At 45.8% G+C, this 17,049-nt stretch overlaps 2 protein-coding genes across 2 annotated transcripts in view; one reads left to right on the top strand and one right to left on the bottom strand.

Moving 5' to 3' along the window:
* LOC144751937 (uncharacterized) overlaps positions 1 to 13,552 on the bottom strand; it is a 30,800-nt gene extending 17,248 nt beyond the window's left edge. Inside the window, exon 1 of the mRNA XM_078664365.1 lies at positions 13,537 to 13,552. Within this exon, the coding sequence (XP_078520491.1) occupies positions 13,537 to 13,552 (16 nt within the window). The remainder of the gene's footprint in view (positions 1 to 13,536) is intronic.
* The window catches only part of LOC144766986 (glutathione S-transferase P 1-like), an 84,296-nt gene that overhangs the window by 20,025 nt on the left and 47,222 nt on the right, over positions 1 to 17,049 (top strand). The window contains exon 2 of the mRNA XM_078650653.1: positions 15,256 to 15,291. Within this exon, the coding sequence (XP_078506779.1) occupies positions 15,256 to 15,291 (36 nt within the window). The remainder of the gene's footprint in view (positions 1 to 15,255; positions 15,292 to 17,049) is intronic.

Below are 17,049 nucleotides of genomic sequence, written 5' to 3'. Positions count from 1 at the left end.
GAAAGTGGTGCGAAGTCCAGGAGGTCTGTAGGCGAGGGTTCTGCGTAGAGTCATCTGGGGTTGATCTGGATCTGGAAATGGAGATGTTCCATGGGGGACGAAGAGCCATTCGTGCTGGCTGTAGTGAGTTGGAGGGAGTATTTATGTACGATGGCGTGTACACCTCTCAGGTGGTTGGGGTGGTCCTTCCTCTAGATCTTGTACCCATCGGAGATGGCAGTTACGATTTTGGCTGCAGAGCTGGCATTGGTCCAGGTCTCTGTGAGGAAGGCGACGTCGGGCTATAGGGTGTTGAGGAGGTTCCAGATTTCTACTGTGTGTCCGTGTAGGGAGCGTACATTGAGGAGGATGCAGCTATGGGGGTTGGGCTCGCTGGCATCCGATGGGATGGAGGTAGCAGTGAGGATCTGGAGGTGGGTAAAGGTGTGGAGGCAGGTTCAGCAGGAGAACTGGCCTTGGGTGGTGTTTGGCGTCAACAGCTGGCAGTTGTTGTTTCTTCCGGGATTGAGTGCATGGAGGGTTGCTGAGTTGTAGCGGTGGGTGGTTGGAGGACCAGGGTCCCTGGCGTTGGATGTGGTCGGGTCACGGATAGGCGCAGACTGGCTTATATTTGGCGCACCAGCGGCCACCATTAAGTAGGGGTCGGGGTAGGGAGAGCAGCTGGGAGGCGGGAGCGGCAACATGCATGGGGAGGGTCTGTAGGGGCAGCAGCGGTGGGGAAGGGAGAGAAATGGCATAGAGGGCAAGTGGGCAAAGACAGTGGTAAGAGGCACAAAGAGAGACAAAAAAGGCTCAAAAAAGGCAAAGAGAGGCAAAGAAGAACAAAAAAGGCACAAGGAGAAAATAAGGCACAAAAAGGCACAACGAGTCACAGACAGATAAAAGGCAGTGGCGCAACAATAGAGCTGCACAAGGGGGGAGCAGTTTCTCTGACTGAGAGGTCAGAGGTCTTGCTCTATCTAAGATCTGTGAAATATGTAAGTTGTAAGAACAAATACCAAATGCACACCAAATAATAGTACAGAAAGAGATGTCTCAATGGGCATAAATGAGAACAAGTAACACAGTTCAGAACAAAAAGGGGAAGCGAAGTAGTGCGATTCCTCTTTATTTGCCTGGACGGCCAGCCGACACGTGTTTCGTCGTCAAGCGGTAACAATGCTTGCACGACTCATCAGGGCTGTAGAGCGAAGGAAAAGGACCACAGGTCGCTAAGCCGGTGATACTGTGGTATATAAATAAATAATACCGGATCTAGGTTTGACTAGGCATAGCAATAACAGATAGCTCAAAAAATAAGAGTCAAGATTCGAGGTAGTAGGAGTTTGCAGGTTTATTACAGCATAAAGGACAGGAACAGGACAACCTGCATAGGAATAGGATGGCAGGGCCCGGCAGCTGCCGGGGCTGGATCTGGGATGAGCGCGCTAGCATTTAATAACAATACACAAGTATATATAATAAAACAGTTGCATTACAGTACATATGATAGGCGGAGCAGTGGGTGGAGCAAAGGGTGTGACGCGTAGCAGTCGCGAAAGATAAGGGTGAAAGTAGGTGTAACAGGGCGTATACATAGACATGTGATGCAAACGTAACAGAATATGTCATGAATGGGGCGGAAACATGGAGGGGGCTACCTAAGGAGCCGGGACCTCTAACCTGATGGTGCGCGCAAACTGGCAATGACGTGTTACTAGGAGAAGCTGGGGGCTACGAACTCTGTGCTAGGAGCAGAGACTGAAGTCTGGAGAGTCAGGGCGACATGTACCTAAGCAGTATCTAGTATCTGATGTTTAGAGAACATGTTGATAGAATCCGAAAGCTATCGGGGTAAAGGCTAACAGACTCTAAGACTGGAGCATGCATTATTCTACATGTAGTGCGTGATGAAGAATATTAAATGACCATAAATACAGTATTTCTCTTACATGGAGACGTAGAGGCTAGACAATGACGGAAACTATTGATGCAGTTCAGTAGCTTAGGAATGCAGAGAAGGAGGGCTGAACTGATAACTAGAATCATAACATACTTTTGGCAGACTCAGAGACAGGGCCAGGCTGGGCCGGGCACTGCGAGGCAGGAAGTAAGTGAAGGGTCAGGAACACAGGTGGGGGCTGTATCGCTCCTCAGCGAGGGCTCAGGAGACAGGAGCTGAATCTGGTGTCCGGGCCCTTTTGAGGCCTAGAAACGGGGACTTTACAATGAAATAACGTGCACACTGAGAAACGTGGCAACGTAGCTTTAAATAGGCCTGATATTCGTAGTAGTCACGAGAACTGGAAACTGGCATACTAGAAGTGGACACAACTATAATTGCGTCTTTAATCGAACATGGGGAATACATATGCATATTAATCATGCACACATAACATATGATGGAGGACGCGTAGGGACACAGAACATGGCAGAATTTACTTTTCCACATTCCCTCCTTGTCACTACGTTTCCATCAGGAAACATCAATATTCATGATACCATCTATCATTTCATACAGTATCATTTGCTCGTCTCGAATTTTCTTGGAACGGGATTTAGAACGGGGCTTGGGACTAGGAATACAAGAGGTAGCACAAATGCCGCAAATCGCAGGGCCACATTGTATACAGAGGCAGCAACTGAATATGATCGCTACTGCAATACCTAGAAAGGACAATACTTTCCATCCCCAGGCGGAAATTATATTCCAGAACCAACCGGACCATGTCCAGGTGCCTGGATCTTGGTGTAACAGATGGGCAATTTTATGGAGTCTGGTTATAGCTGAATAAACAGACGGCGCGTTATTTGGAATGAAAATGCAGCAACTAGATCCGATGACTCTACATGCCCCGCCCCTATCGGCCAGTATGACGTCAAGGACGAGACGGTTCTGGAGCACGACAAATCTCATAGCAGATTGCTCTTCAGTTAAGTTACCTAGAGCAGAGGCAGTCTCATTTACTACAGCTTCAAGGGTTCTTGTTAACCTACGGATTAGCTTACTATTCTGGATAGGTCCTATAAAGAAGAAGAAACCTCTATTGAAATATGTATACTGTTCTAGAGCAGTTTCAGTATAATCGACAATTGGGGACTCGATCTCCCTTCTATGTCTAATGTGTACTAGATGTGTGTTTCTGTGATAATCAGATGGGGCTAGGAAAACAGGTGGCAGTAGGAAGGCAATGTAACAGGTTCCCTCCCAATCGAGGGGCAGACGAACATATGCGGTTTGGCCACAAATAAAATAAGAATGACGTGAAGCTTTGAAAATAGATTTCCCACTGTCACTATACTTGACAATAGTAGTACAATCGCTGTGTCCTACATGTACGGAACCATTATTTCGGACACATAATTCGCCTTTGACTGGTAGTACTGAGATAGCAGGTAAGTCTGGAGTAGTATCAGACTGAACATTCAGGACCATAAAATTCGAAGAATAATTACCTAAGTTGTAAACTTCGTTTTCTAGATCTAACCCTGTTCTGTGGGGGAGACCTTGCTTGTCTGGGAAACATGTACTGTTAAGAAAAGACATATCTGTTGAGGATGACGTTAACGTGGACCATGCTCCACACGAACCATTATGTGAAAATGGATAAGGAAAGAGTGGCAGAACTCCCTTCGGTGTCTGGAAAGGGGGGTGTCGACCACACACCCAACAATTAGTGGCATTGCTGGTCTGGTGTGAATAATGTAACATGCGGATAAAAGAATTGTTACGCATAGCGAGGCGATAAGAGAGTTCATGAGGAGGCAGATCACTAAACGTGTGCTCTACTGTAACATTAGAAGACTTATTTACATGAGAAACTGGAAAATACAGATAAAATGCATAACTGGTGCAGGAAATCATAATGCTGAGAAATAAAACGAAACTTAGAAAAACGATACATCGGATTGAGTTTTGACTAACTCTCTCACTATGGGGGTCTATTTTATACATGTCAGAAACCGGTCTAACCGTTTCACCTAGGGGAGGACTTAGACAATCAAACTGGCTGACTTATTTTACTAGACCTCAACTTTTTCTTATACTCCTGTTGCGGAGTTGTCTCTAACAGGGAGGGTGCAATATCATTGTCTTTTGCGGGACAGTCCTTAAGAATAGTACTTTGGCAGTCCTTTAAATCCTCGGAAATGTTCTTTGAAACTGGTTTCAATCCATAAAACTTTTTGATATGCGAAAGATGCACCCAGCCTTTGCGTCCCTCCAACTTCACGGCTGTACGGGTGGCCAGGAGGACCTGTCGGGGCTCCTTCCAGCGAGGCTCCAGCGGACTTGAGCGATCAAAATTTCGCACTAGGACCATGGATCCGGGAACGATTTCATGCGGTGCCACCTCGGTATTGTCTGGAAATGCGGCGGCAACCTGTGAACGACAAGAGTTGAGGGCAGACATCAAGGAAGCTAGGTAATCTGTCAGCATATTACTTGAAACATCGGTAATACTTCGGGGTCTAGGAGTACCCCACATGTTAGGGGGGCGGCCGAAAACGACCTCATACGGGGACAGACCTGATCTGGAATGTGCGACCATGCGCATATAGAACAGGGCAACTGGCAGAGCTATTAGCCAGTCCACACCTTTCTCTTGACAAACTTTGGCGATGCGAATTTTCAGAGTCTGATTATGTCTCTCTACGAGACCGGCTGCTTCAGGATGGCGTACACAATGGAACTTCCACTGGTACCCTAACAACAAGGAAACGTGTTTCATCAACTCAGATGAGAATGGCTGGCCGTTATCAGAATATACGACTCTAGGGAGTCCATAACGGGGGAAGAACTCACGAACCAACTGCTTGGCAGTAGTCGTGGCTGTGTAATCTGGGACTGGATATGCCTCTGTCCACCTGGACAAAGCGCATACAACTACAAGGACATACTTGAAACCTCGACATCGCTCCATCTGAATGTAATCCATCTGGAGGACTTCAAAAGGGTGGTCAGGAGGCTGGAATCCACCTTGTTCCACCGGGACACTTTTACCTGGATTAAACTGACAACATATCATACAGGTACGGACTTTCTGCTTGGCTGCAGCTCGTAAATGCTTGTTGAACCAAATGTTCTGGATACTGTCTAACATTGCTTTTTCCCCTAAATGTGCTGGACTATGTGCGGTATTAATAATGACTTGAACCATAGAGTCGGGGAGAAACCATGTGGCTCTACCCTTCGTTAACCATCCCTGATCTGTCTGGACCCCTCCTTGTTCGGACCATTTCTTGATTTCTTCAGGAGTAGCATGTAACTGTATGTCTATGACATCTTGTGTAGGGTCCTTAACTGTCATACATGTAGTCGGATCTGGAGTGTGTGTCGGTGTCTTATTAACTGGAATGTCTGGAGTCTGAGCTGTAAGCTTAGCTGTGCGATCTGCTAGATCATTACCTTGAGAAATAGTGTCAGTAACTTTCGTATGTGCTTTGCATTTCATGATAGCAATGGATGTCGGTAAATGTATTGCATCTAACAGAGCTTGAATAAGGAGACCATGCTGAATCTTGGTTCCATGAGAAGTCATGAAACCTCTCTCCTGCCAGAGCACTCCAAAGTCGTGTACGACTCCAAATGCGTAGCGTGAATCTGTGTAAATATTAACTTTCAGGTTTTTAGCGTGTATGCAGGCTTGAGTCAGAGCAACTAGCTCTGCTGCTTGAGCAGACAGGGTGTCAATGCGGTGTGTCTCAATAACTTCAGTGTCAGTAGTCACTGCATACGCGGCTACTAGTTCTCCTGTACTTGTTCTCATACATGAACCATCCACATAAAGTGTCAGGTCGGGATCTGGTAATGGAATATCTGTCAGATCTTGTCTTGGCTTGGTCATGACGTTAACTACTTCCACACAATCGTGTGTGGCAGGATTTGGATTAACTGACGGTAACAGTGTGGCAGGATTTAGGACGTTGCAGCGTCTGATTTCTATGTGTGGCTGAAACAGTGTCAATTCATAACCTGTTAAACGTGCAATGGTCAAGTGCTGAGTTTGTGTTCGGTTTAAAAGAACTTCCACGGAGTGTGGAACTTGTACTGTCAGAGAGTGTCCTAATACTATAGACTCACTTTGTCTGATAGCTAGTGCTGTGGCTGCAACTGACTTGAGGCACGCAGGCAGAGCCTGGGCTACAGGATCTAATGTGCTCGAAAAATAAGCACAAGGCTTGTATTGTCCTGCTTGATCTTGTGTGAGGACAGATAATGCTGTACCTTCGCGTTCAGTGACGAAAAGTGTAAAAGGCTTACTGTAGTTCGGTGTAGCTAGAACTGGGGCTTGGCATAGGGCTTTCTTTAACTCATTGAAACTAAGTGTATGTTCAGATGTCCAAGGGAGGACAGTCGATACGGCTGCCTCCTGTGTCGTTAACTGTATCAGTGGTTTAGCTAGAAATGCATACTGAGGAATCCATTGTCTGCAATAAGAAGTAAGGCCGATAAAAGCACGTACCTCCTTCTGGGTCTTGGGCTGAGGAAGACTCGCTATTAACTGAATACGATCTGGTGTCAACTGCCTACCCCACTTGGACAGTAAGTGGCCTAAATAGATCACTTGCTGGACACAGAATTGAAGCTTCGAAGGGGACACCTTGTGCCCCATCTCGGCTAGGAAATACAAGACTGTAAGGGATGCTTGTTCGCAAGCACGTTCAGAACGGGCTGTGATCAGTAGATCATCGACATACTGGAGCAGGGCAGTGTCAGTTGGCATGTGAATGTTGTCTAGTTGTCTCTTGAGTGCTTGACTGTAAATACTAGGACTTTCTGTGAAGCCTTGAGGAGCGCGTGTGAACATATAGCTCCTTCCATTTAAACAAAATCCGAAAAGAAACTGGCTGTCTGGATGAATGGGGACACTGAAAAACGCATTCTTGAGGTCTATAACAGTGAAAAATGAAGCTTCGGAATCAATGGCTGTCAATAGGGAAGAAATATCTGGGACAACTGGGTACTGGGGAATAATACATTTATTAAGTTCGCGAAGGTCAATCACTAATCGATATACTGGAGGAGCATTTGGATCAGTACGTTTCATGACTGGAATGATCGGAGAATTACATACATTGGATTCAGTTTCTACAATTACTCCTTGAGCCATGAGCTCGTCAATAATTTTGGATAAGGCTGCTACAGCCTCAGGTGGCAATCTGTACTGTCTGATTCGTGGTAACACTACACCTGGCTTGAGAGTCACACGATGGGGTGTGATTTGCATAAACCCAACATCAGTTGGACCTTGCGCCCATAGATGCTGCGGAACATTAGACAATCTTGGATCAAAATCTCGTAATACATAGTGACCCTTGAAGTCACGTAGGAACAATCGTATTCCCTCTGGGGAACAGCATATAACTGCACCTAACTCTTTCAGTGTTTTAATGCCTAATAGATTTTCTGGACATGACTTAGTAAGTAACAGATCAGTAGTGCGGGACAATGGACCTACTTCTAGAGTAACTGGCTTTGAAATCTCATTTACAATAGGCTTTCCTGAAAATCCAAGGGAAACATTTCTAGAGCCTGAGAGCGGAGCCCCTGGAACTTCGGCGTGACTGATGGTGGTCCTACTTGCCCCTGTATCAATCAGAAACTTTCTATCTTTCCCTAGTACTTGACTGTGAACATAGGGACCCTCTTGATCTACAGGTATCTCGATGAGAGGCAAGCCTACCTCCCTCTCTAGGCTGTTTCATGAATATGGCTGATACTCTGGATACTCGGACTGTGCATACTGGTACATCTGCTGTGTAACATGCTGTGTTGCAGCGATGGGCTGCGGTACAGTAACTGTCTGTGGTGCATTCTGTGGCTGAGGAGTCTGTGTAACTTGTTCTTGTCTAGGCGGACGTGGTCTTTCTTTAGTCTTACCGGTAGCTATGTTGTGTTTCAGAACTGCACATTCGTTTATAAAATGACCTGGCTGTTTACAATAATTGCAGTTCCCTTTAACGGGAGCTGCAGGATGGCTGGCTTGATTCGGACCCCTCTTCTGACTGTCTTGAGGAACAGATTGTGCAACTAGTACTTTCATTTTCGTGTCTTTCATACGCTTTCTCTCGTGTTCTTGCTCTTCTCTGATTCTATTCTGGTGGTACTGAAGCATCTGTAACATCTGGGACGGGGTATTAGCTTGCCAGGTACTTTCGACTTTCAAAACTCGGTTTTTAACTTGTGGACTTGAATTCTCGACTAATTTGGTAACAAAAAGATGAGGGTATGACTCGCTACTCGTCTTGAGGCCACTGTTGATGCTAAAACATTTTTCAAATCTAGAGTAAAAATCGCTAGTATCTTCATCTTGTTTCTGTTTACAGGCTGAGATTGCATCCCAGTCTTCCTTTTTAGTTGCTAATAATCGGGGCAAAACTTGTATTAATAGTTCAAGTAATTCTTTACATTTATCTCCAAGACCGGTACCTGGTACTCGTGCCTTGTCTTCAGCTTCTAGAACTGCCCAATCGATCTTTTTCTCTCCCACCTCCCATTCTTTTTCTTTGAGTTTCTCATATACCCCTGCGGGCAATAGGACTTTTAACATTTTAATAATATCTGGATACGTGTATTCTCCCATACGGAGCATGTCTTTTAGTTCTCGGTGGAACCCTGCTGGATCTTTATCATGACAGGGAATTAACTTTTTCATCTCTAAGAGTTCCATCTTTGTAATCGGGGTGTAAACAAACACTCGTTCTAGTTCGCCACCCGTTCCTCTAACTGGGTGGACTTCTCGTAACGGATTCTGTCTGTCTATGTAAAAGGGTTTACTTTCTGGAGGTGAGACATGAACAAATGCGGGTTCAGAAACATACTATATTTGTGGCGCTGTTCTAGAATAACACTAATCAAATCGGTACCTAAACCTTTCCATCTATACTGGAGTAACTCGTTCAGGACATCATGTAACGGACCTGGATCAGAATGTTGACCCTCATACAGAGTGATGAGGTGCTGGATCATATACATACCCACCAGTCGCTGCTCGGCTGGGGGCAATTTCAGAAACATTTGTGCCACTATTTCGTCTGGAAAAGTGGTAGAATCAGTAATCCATCGGACTGCTGATCGGACTAGTTCTTGTTCATGCATAGTACTTAACTCGCTATAACCGATTCGTGATTTCAGAATGTGATCGGTAGCTTGAAATACTTGTTCTAGAGAACCTTGTTCTAGTGCTGGAGGATGAAAAGTTGACTTGTGTTCTAGGCGTAAATGGCGATCTGGAAATCTAGATTTTCCTACATACGCTATTCTGGCGGGATTCTCGTCCTCTACCTCTTCCGCAGAGTCATTTTCTTTCTCGCTTACTTGTGCTGCCTTACGTTGATCATGTAACCTTATTATTTCCTTACGAATTTTCTTGTACATACTCTCTATACTACCTATAGTTCTATGCTTACCGTCGGCTATATTATCACTCCACCTTGTCAGGATTTTCATTTCAGCTTGATTTTTGGTCGGATAATCTTGTTCTCTTATTAGACAATTAATCAGAAATTTTAATAGCATGAGCTGGACTTCAACTTTTCTTTGGCACATAACGTCACCAATACTTTCTGGATCATTCCCTGTACGGATGAAACGATATATTCTGTCTAGATCTTCTTTCATATCTGGTAGGGTGTCCAAATACCCGGTCACCCGTCTTACACGTATAGAATATAGAATCATACTATCATCACCTGTGACTGGATCATAGCGACATTCAGTAAGGACTCGTCGGATATCTGCAGCGGACTGATATTTGGGCGTACGTTGTGACGCACATTCATGTAACTCGGCCAACGTTTTACGTTGGTGTGGTGGCGGGGTACCAGGAGGACCTCCCCCTGCGGCCCCTAAACTAGAGTCGTCAACTGATGCTCTTCGTACTAGTGCGGCGGGAAATTGAAATGCGGGCTGGACTTGTAGGACGGGCTGGACCGGGGGTGCCGTAGCAGGTACTGCAAGGGGTGCCCCGGTGTCTGGAGGAGCAGGAAGTGCCTGATTTACAGGGACTGGCGGAGCGGGATTTGCATATTCCGGGACTGTGTCGTCCAAATAGGACGAAATGAAAATATCAGCTGCGGTCGGTTTGTGACGTAGCTTGGTCGGAACTAGTGGTAGCGGAAAATTACTGGATGCCTCCGGGGTCGCTTTTGGCGAGCCCTCGGCAAGAAGAGGATACATACCCTTAATGAGGGCATGCCTCTGCCTGTCTGACTGTTCAGTTCTGACTCGTTCACCTATCTCGATTAATTCTTTTTCTTGGGCTCGCTCTAAGGATTCTCTACTTAATTCTGACTTTCTGATTTCTTTTTCGGTTCTTTTATGAGATTCTTTGCGCCATAACTCGATGGCATCTTTCTGTGACTGTCTGGCTTTCTTTTTCCATAATGCCTCTTCTACTCTCATGATGCACTCGGCATCCCACGTACCTGATACGGGCCATCTATACTTTTCCTCTAACTCTTTGGTATACTCTACCCATAAATCTAGATACAATATGGCGCTTATGCCATGCTTCTGATACATGAAATGACCTGGACTGTCCCTAGGCGGAACAGGAACTGCTGCTTCTAGCAGACCTTTTCTGGTTTTTAACTGACGCAGTTTTGAAAAGAGCGGCATGACTGAACTATAATCTGGACACAATACAATACACAATAAACACGATAATTACTTCACACTCATACCACGACATTAAAATACATGAAGAACATTTTGAATAATAGTTCGAACAGAATACTACCTGGAATACGGAAAACAGAATACATGAATTTTCTCGAGAACAGAACTGACTAGAACAGAAACTAGATGCACTGCTGAAACAGTACGAAACTCACCGGTCTGATAAAGAGACACGTCGGGACCCGCATCCACCGAAGTGGACACTTCGTTTTGTGGGTCTGTGTACCACCAACCCACGGACCAGAGACAATTAGATTGACCCTGTCTAGATACTACCCCGGCAACGGTACTCACCGGGCAGCAAGAACGGAAAACCTCGGACTGGACTGGACTGCTTCGACGCTGGACGGACGAACTTCGGACTTCTGTTACGGGTGGGCCTCCGGATACCTCGGACCTTGGACTCTCGGCTTGGGCTCTGGTCGGGACTCGCCGCGTTCCTCCACCGCCTCGTCTGGATGCTGGACCGCCACCTCCGTCTCCTCCGTGGGCCTGAGGGATACTTGAAGCAGAAATATCTGCACGTGCACGGTATGGTTCCGTCACGGCTGCAGAGGGTCAGGGGGCACGCGTGGCTTCACCGGCGCGTGGGGAAAGGGCAAGTCCCTGTTCGGGCGCCATATGTGGTATATAAATAAATAATACCGGATCTAGGTTTGACTAGGCATAGCAATAACAGATAGCTCAAAAAATAAGAGTCAAGATTCGAGGTAGTAGGAGTTTGCAGGTTTATTACAGCATAAAGGACAGGAACAGGACAACCTGCATAGGAATAGGATGGCAGGGCCCGGCAGCTGCCGGGGCTGGATCTGGGATGAGCGCGCTAGCATTTAATAACAATACACAAGTATATATAATAAAACAGTTGCATTACAGTACATATGATAGGCGGAGCAGTGGGTGGAGCAAAGGGTGTGACGCGTAGCAGTCGCGAAAGATAAGGGTGAAAGTAGGTGTAACAGGGCGTATACATAGACATGTGATGCAAACGTAACAGAATATGTCATGAATGGGGCGGAAACATGGAGGGGGCTACCTAAGGAGCCGGGACCTCTAACCTGATGGTGCGCGCAAACTGGCAATGACGTGTTACTAGGAGAAGCTGGGGGCTACGAACTCTGTGCTAGGAGCAGAGACTGAAGTCTGGAGAGTCAGGGCGACATGTACCTAAGCAGTATCTAGTATCTGATGTTTAGAGAACATGTTGATAGAATCCGAAAGCTATCGGGGTAAAGGCTAACAGACTCTAAGACTGGAGCATGCATTATTCTACATGTAGTGCGTGATGAAGAATATTAAATGACCATAAATACAGTATTTCTCTTACATGGAGACGTAGAGGCTAGACAATGACGGAAACTATTGATGCAGTTCAGTAGCTTAGGAATGCAGAGAAGGAGGGCTGAACTGATAACTAGAATCATAACATACTTTTGGCAGACTCAGAGACAGGGCCAGGCTGGGCCGGGCACTGCGAGGCAGGAAGTAAGTGAAGGGTCAGGAACACAGGTGGGGGCTGTATCGCTCCTCAGCGAGGGCTCAGGAGACAGGAGCTGAATCTGGTGTCCGGGCCCTTTTGAGGCCTAGAAACGGGGACTTTACAATGAAATAACGTGCACACTGAGAAACGTGGCAACGTAGCTTTAAATAGGCCTGATATTCGTAGTAGTCACGAGAACTGGAAACTGGCATACTAGAAGTGGACACAACTATAATTGCGTCTTTAATCGAACATGGGGAATACATATGCATATTAATCATGCACACATAACATATGATGGAGGACGCGTAGGGACACAGAACATGGCAGAATTTACTTTTCCACAATACTTCCGACCCGGCCCCTGCTCGAGACCAGGTAGACGTAGGTAGGTGGATGTGGCTCCAGATTCCAAGGATCATGCAGTGTAGACGATGCTTTAAGTGAAGGCAACAGTACTCCAAGCGACTCCAGTAAATGGATGCCACCAAATGAAAATAAAGCATCCGTTTCAAGGTGCTATCATGGCTGGGTTGAATGATCAAAGATGAATGTCAGGAGTCTTCTGAACACCCAAATGTGCGGGAACGGTAGACTTTGTGAGACTTGCGGGATGGATACCTCCACGCAGCGGTTCCGGGTACCTTGAAACGGATGCTTTATTTTCATTTGGTGGCATCCATTTACTGGAGTCGCTTGGAGTACTGTTGCCTTCACTTAAAGCATCGTCTACACTGCATGATCCTTGGAATCTGGAGCCACATCCACCTACCTACGTCTACCTGGTCTCGAGCAGGGGCCGGGTCGGAAGTATCACCGGCTTAGCGACCTGTGGTCCTTTTCCTTCGCTCTACAGCCCTGATGAGTCGTGCAAGCATTGTTACCGCTTGACGACGAAACACGTGTCGGCTGGCCGTCCAGGCAAATAAAGAGGAATCGCACTACTTCGCTTCCCCTTTTTGTTCTGAACTGTGTTACTTGTTCTCATTTATGCCCATTGAGACATCTCTTTCTGTACTATTATTTGGTGTGCATTTGGTATTTGTTCTTACATTGTTGAGCGTGTGCATCGCACACCTTGGAGGGGTTTAGGGCCTTTTCCCCTCGCCTACTTGCACCCAGACCCATCCATTCCCAACACTAACGTGTGCAGTGCGCCCAGTATTTCCCTGTACCTCAAAAAACCCCAGTTCTCCTTAGACTAAATATGTAAGTTGTGTGGCATTGGATGCCTTTAAAAATACATATTAGTAGCCCCCCCTCTTGTAATGAAATGGCAATTCTCAAATTAACATGTATAGAGAATCTTCATTCAGTGGCGGCTCGCAGAGGGAGTGCTGCAGGGCGGTAAGACTGGGGAGGGGCAGGGTGTTAGGTAGTAGAGTCGGACATTTACCTCGCGCTTGCTGCATCGCCAACTTGGTGATGCAGCGAGAGCAAGGTAAATTGTTTTATTTATTTATTTACTTACCTTACTCCATGCCGTCATATGTCCAACTCCAAAACCCCCACTCTGCCCTTCCACTGCCCCCCATCACTTCGTCTCCGAGCCGCCACTGTCTTCATTTCATTAAAGGCAATGAAGGCTAGCCTTATACCACCCTCCTCACCCTTGAGGAGAGGGTATACGTAATGGTGAGTTTAGTAGATTTGAAGAAATGTGATGTAATAATTAAGATTATATTGAATGTTTTAAGGTTTCTGCGTTGACCCTTTTGTAATATCGTATATTAATGTGGAGTTCTATGGTTCCTTTTAGACAATGCTTTCTGAAGTTAGTCAACCGAAGAAGAAGTTGTTTTCCTGTTTTGTTGCAGCCTAGAAGAGGAGGATGTCTTGTGCTCCAGATATTTATATATTCTGAACATATAGGGCCCGATTCACAGAATGAACTTAAGACTCAATCCTAAACTTACTACTATTTTGGTATTCACAGAATGCACTTACTACTTTTGGTATTCACAGAAGTTAGGACGTTGTCTTAAGTTTGTCTTAAGACAGACTTAAGTTAGAATTTTGTCTTAAGTCTTTCTTAAGTCTGTCTTAAGACAAAATCCTAACTTCTGTGAATACCAAAAAAGTAGTAAGTTTAGGATTAAGTCTTAAATTCATTCTGTGAATCGGGCCCTATGTTTGCTTTGTGATTGATAATCTTATCTTTAAAGGGCTGTATGTTGGGCCAGCAATAAAGGATTATTGCATAATGGTAGCCTCTGTTGTCTTTAATGAAATCAAGATTCTCTATGCATGTTAATTTGAGGATTGCCATTCTCCTCACACCGTAACAGAAAATTACGGTGCAGGCTATAACTTTCTCTCTCATCAGGTGGAGCTCTTCAGATGTTTTAGTATATGGTAGATCACCCTATGGCAACGGCAGGGTGGCGCGGCTAGCAGAGTGCACGGTGGGTGAAAAGAATGTGACCAATGTGATTAAAATGAACTCCAAAGCAGGCGTGCAACTTTATTCTTGTCGGCCTGGGTCAGGATTAAAAAGAGTGAAACAACACAACAGCAGTGCTGCCCCTGTGAAGACTGGCTGGCCTTCAGGGTGTACCCTTGGGCAGTGCTGCCCCTGTGAAGACTGGCTGGCCTTCAGGGTGTACCCTTGGGCAGTGCTGCTTCTGTGAAGACCGGCCTACTGGGTGTACCCTTGGGCAGTGCCGCCCCTGTGAAGACCGGCCTTCAGGGTGTACCCTTGTGCAGTGCTGCCCCTGTGAAGACTGGCCTTCAGGGTGTACCCTTGGGCAGTGCCGCCCCTGTGAAGACTGGCCTTCAGGGTGGGTCCTTGGGCAGTGCCGCTCCTGTGAAGACTGGCCTTCAGGGTGTGCCCTTGGGCAGTGCTGCCCCTGTGAAGATTGGCCTACCGGGTGTACGCATGGGCAGTGCTGCCCCTGTGAAGACTGGCCTTCAGGGTGTACCCTTGGGCTGTGCTGCCCCTGTTAAGACTGTCCTTCAGGGTGTACCCTTGGGTTGTGCTGCCCCTGTGAAGACTAGCTTCTGTGTGCAGCCTTGGGCAGTGCTGGCCTTCTGATTACTGCCAGCAAGTCTTTTGTGCTGTGTTTCTTTATATGTGTACGTTACACACTCTGACTCTCTGTTTTCTTTCTTGCAGTGGCACAGTACACCATCACCTACTTCGACCTCCGTGGTAAGTCACCTATTGTTTCCACTTTCACACAGTACATAGAGAAAGAAGTAGCACTGAAACTTTGCCATGTTTGCCCTCTTTGCCATGTTGTGCCCTCTATGCCAGGGAAGGGCCCTGCTGCTCCTGTGAAGCAGTGCAACTCCATCCATGTTGTGGTTTGCTCTGCTTGGCCTCTTTAGTTTTACACCATGACAATGTGTTCCCTCGAGGGCCAAGGAGTAGGCCTGCTACTATAGACAGGAGACCTATAACTATACACTATACTAATTCACCACTAATCTTTTATGGGTTCCAGAGTAGCGTGCTACTCGCCAATAAAGCGTTTCACACCTCATCAGGGTTACAAGCGCTATATAAATGCAAACCTTTTTCCCTTTTCTACCCTTTTCCAACCCTTCTCAATCAAAATAACTGACTAACAAATCCACCTCTCAAATTAATTTCATGTTTCACCATACTAATTCAACACTAATCCTTATGGCTTCCAGAGTAGGGTGCTACTCACCAAAAAAAGCGCTTCAAACCCCATCAGGGGTAGCAAGCGCTATATAAATACAAACCTCTTTCCCTATTCTATCCCCCACCTACCCTTCTTTATCAAAATAATTGAATAACATATCCACCACTCAAATGTCTTCATATTTCACTATACTAATTTTCAACACTATTCCTTTATGGGTTCCAGAGTAGCGTGCTACACGCCAGAAAAGAGGTTCAAAACCCATCAGTGGTAACCGGTGCTATATGAACACAAACCTTTCTTGCCCTTTTTTCCCTCCGCTATCCTTCTCACTCCAAATAGCTGACTTATATCCACCACTCAAATTACTTTCATATTTCACCATACTAATTCACCTCTAACCCTTTATGGGTTTCCGGAGTAGCGTGTTTCAACACCCCATCAGGGGTAACAAGCGCTATATAAATACAAACCATTTTTCCTCTTCTGCTATCCTTCCGAATCCAAATAACTGACTAACATATACACGACTTAAAATTTACTTGCATGTTTCACTATACTAATTCAACACGAATCCTCTAGGGGTCCCGGAGTAGCATGCTACTCGTCGAAAAAGCACTTTGACGCCTCGTCAGAGGTAGTAAGCGCTATATAAAAGCAATTACAATACAATTACAATATTTAATCTTGCTCTGCCCTCTGTTCCCAGGAATTTACAAGCATGCCATTGTCAGAACCTGCATTTTCTGGTTGGCTGAAGGGATTCCCCCAGCCCGGCAGAACCTACCACTCATGTCAAGGGTGGATGATTACACTCACGGTATAACCTGTGGTCTCCCTTGGGTAGCTTAACACTGCGCAGTCAGCCTGTCCTCCGAGGCAATGTTTAAAGCAAAGGCACAGCAGTCACACACGATAAATACACTGAGCGTCACAAAAAAGGATTAACACAGGATGTATGTATATAAAATTTATATTCAACACACATAGTTAATCATTATGACCTGACCATCATATACTTTTGGGCATGAACACATTTGGAAATATTACTACCAGTACAAGTAATATCGTTATGATATTAATAGTATGCACACTGTGGAAAATTTCTAATCTAACCACCCCCCCCCCCACTAGAGAGAGCACCCTTATGGGATGAGAGACATAATCCACTCCAGACCCACCCTAACAACCCTGATAATATGTACACAGTATTAGGGGAAACCCTGAGCCACAACAATATCAAAGATGTGTACGTACTTGAAAATAGAACACGTTTTAGCAGCACCGCGAGCCGGAGC

The sequence above is a fragment of the Lissotriton helveticus genome, chromosome 1_1 (assembly GCF_964261635.1).
Source record: "Lissotriton helveticus chromosome 1_1, aLisHel1.1, whole genome shotgun sequence".
Lineage (NCBI taxonomy): Eukaryota > Metazoa > Chordata > Amphibia > Caudata > Salamandridae > Lissotriton > Lissotriton helveticus.
This window is presented reverse-complemented; position numbering and strand designations above follow the sequence as displayed.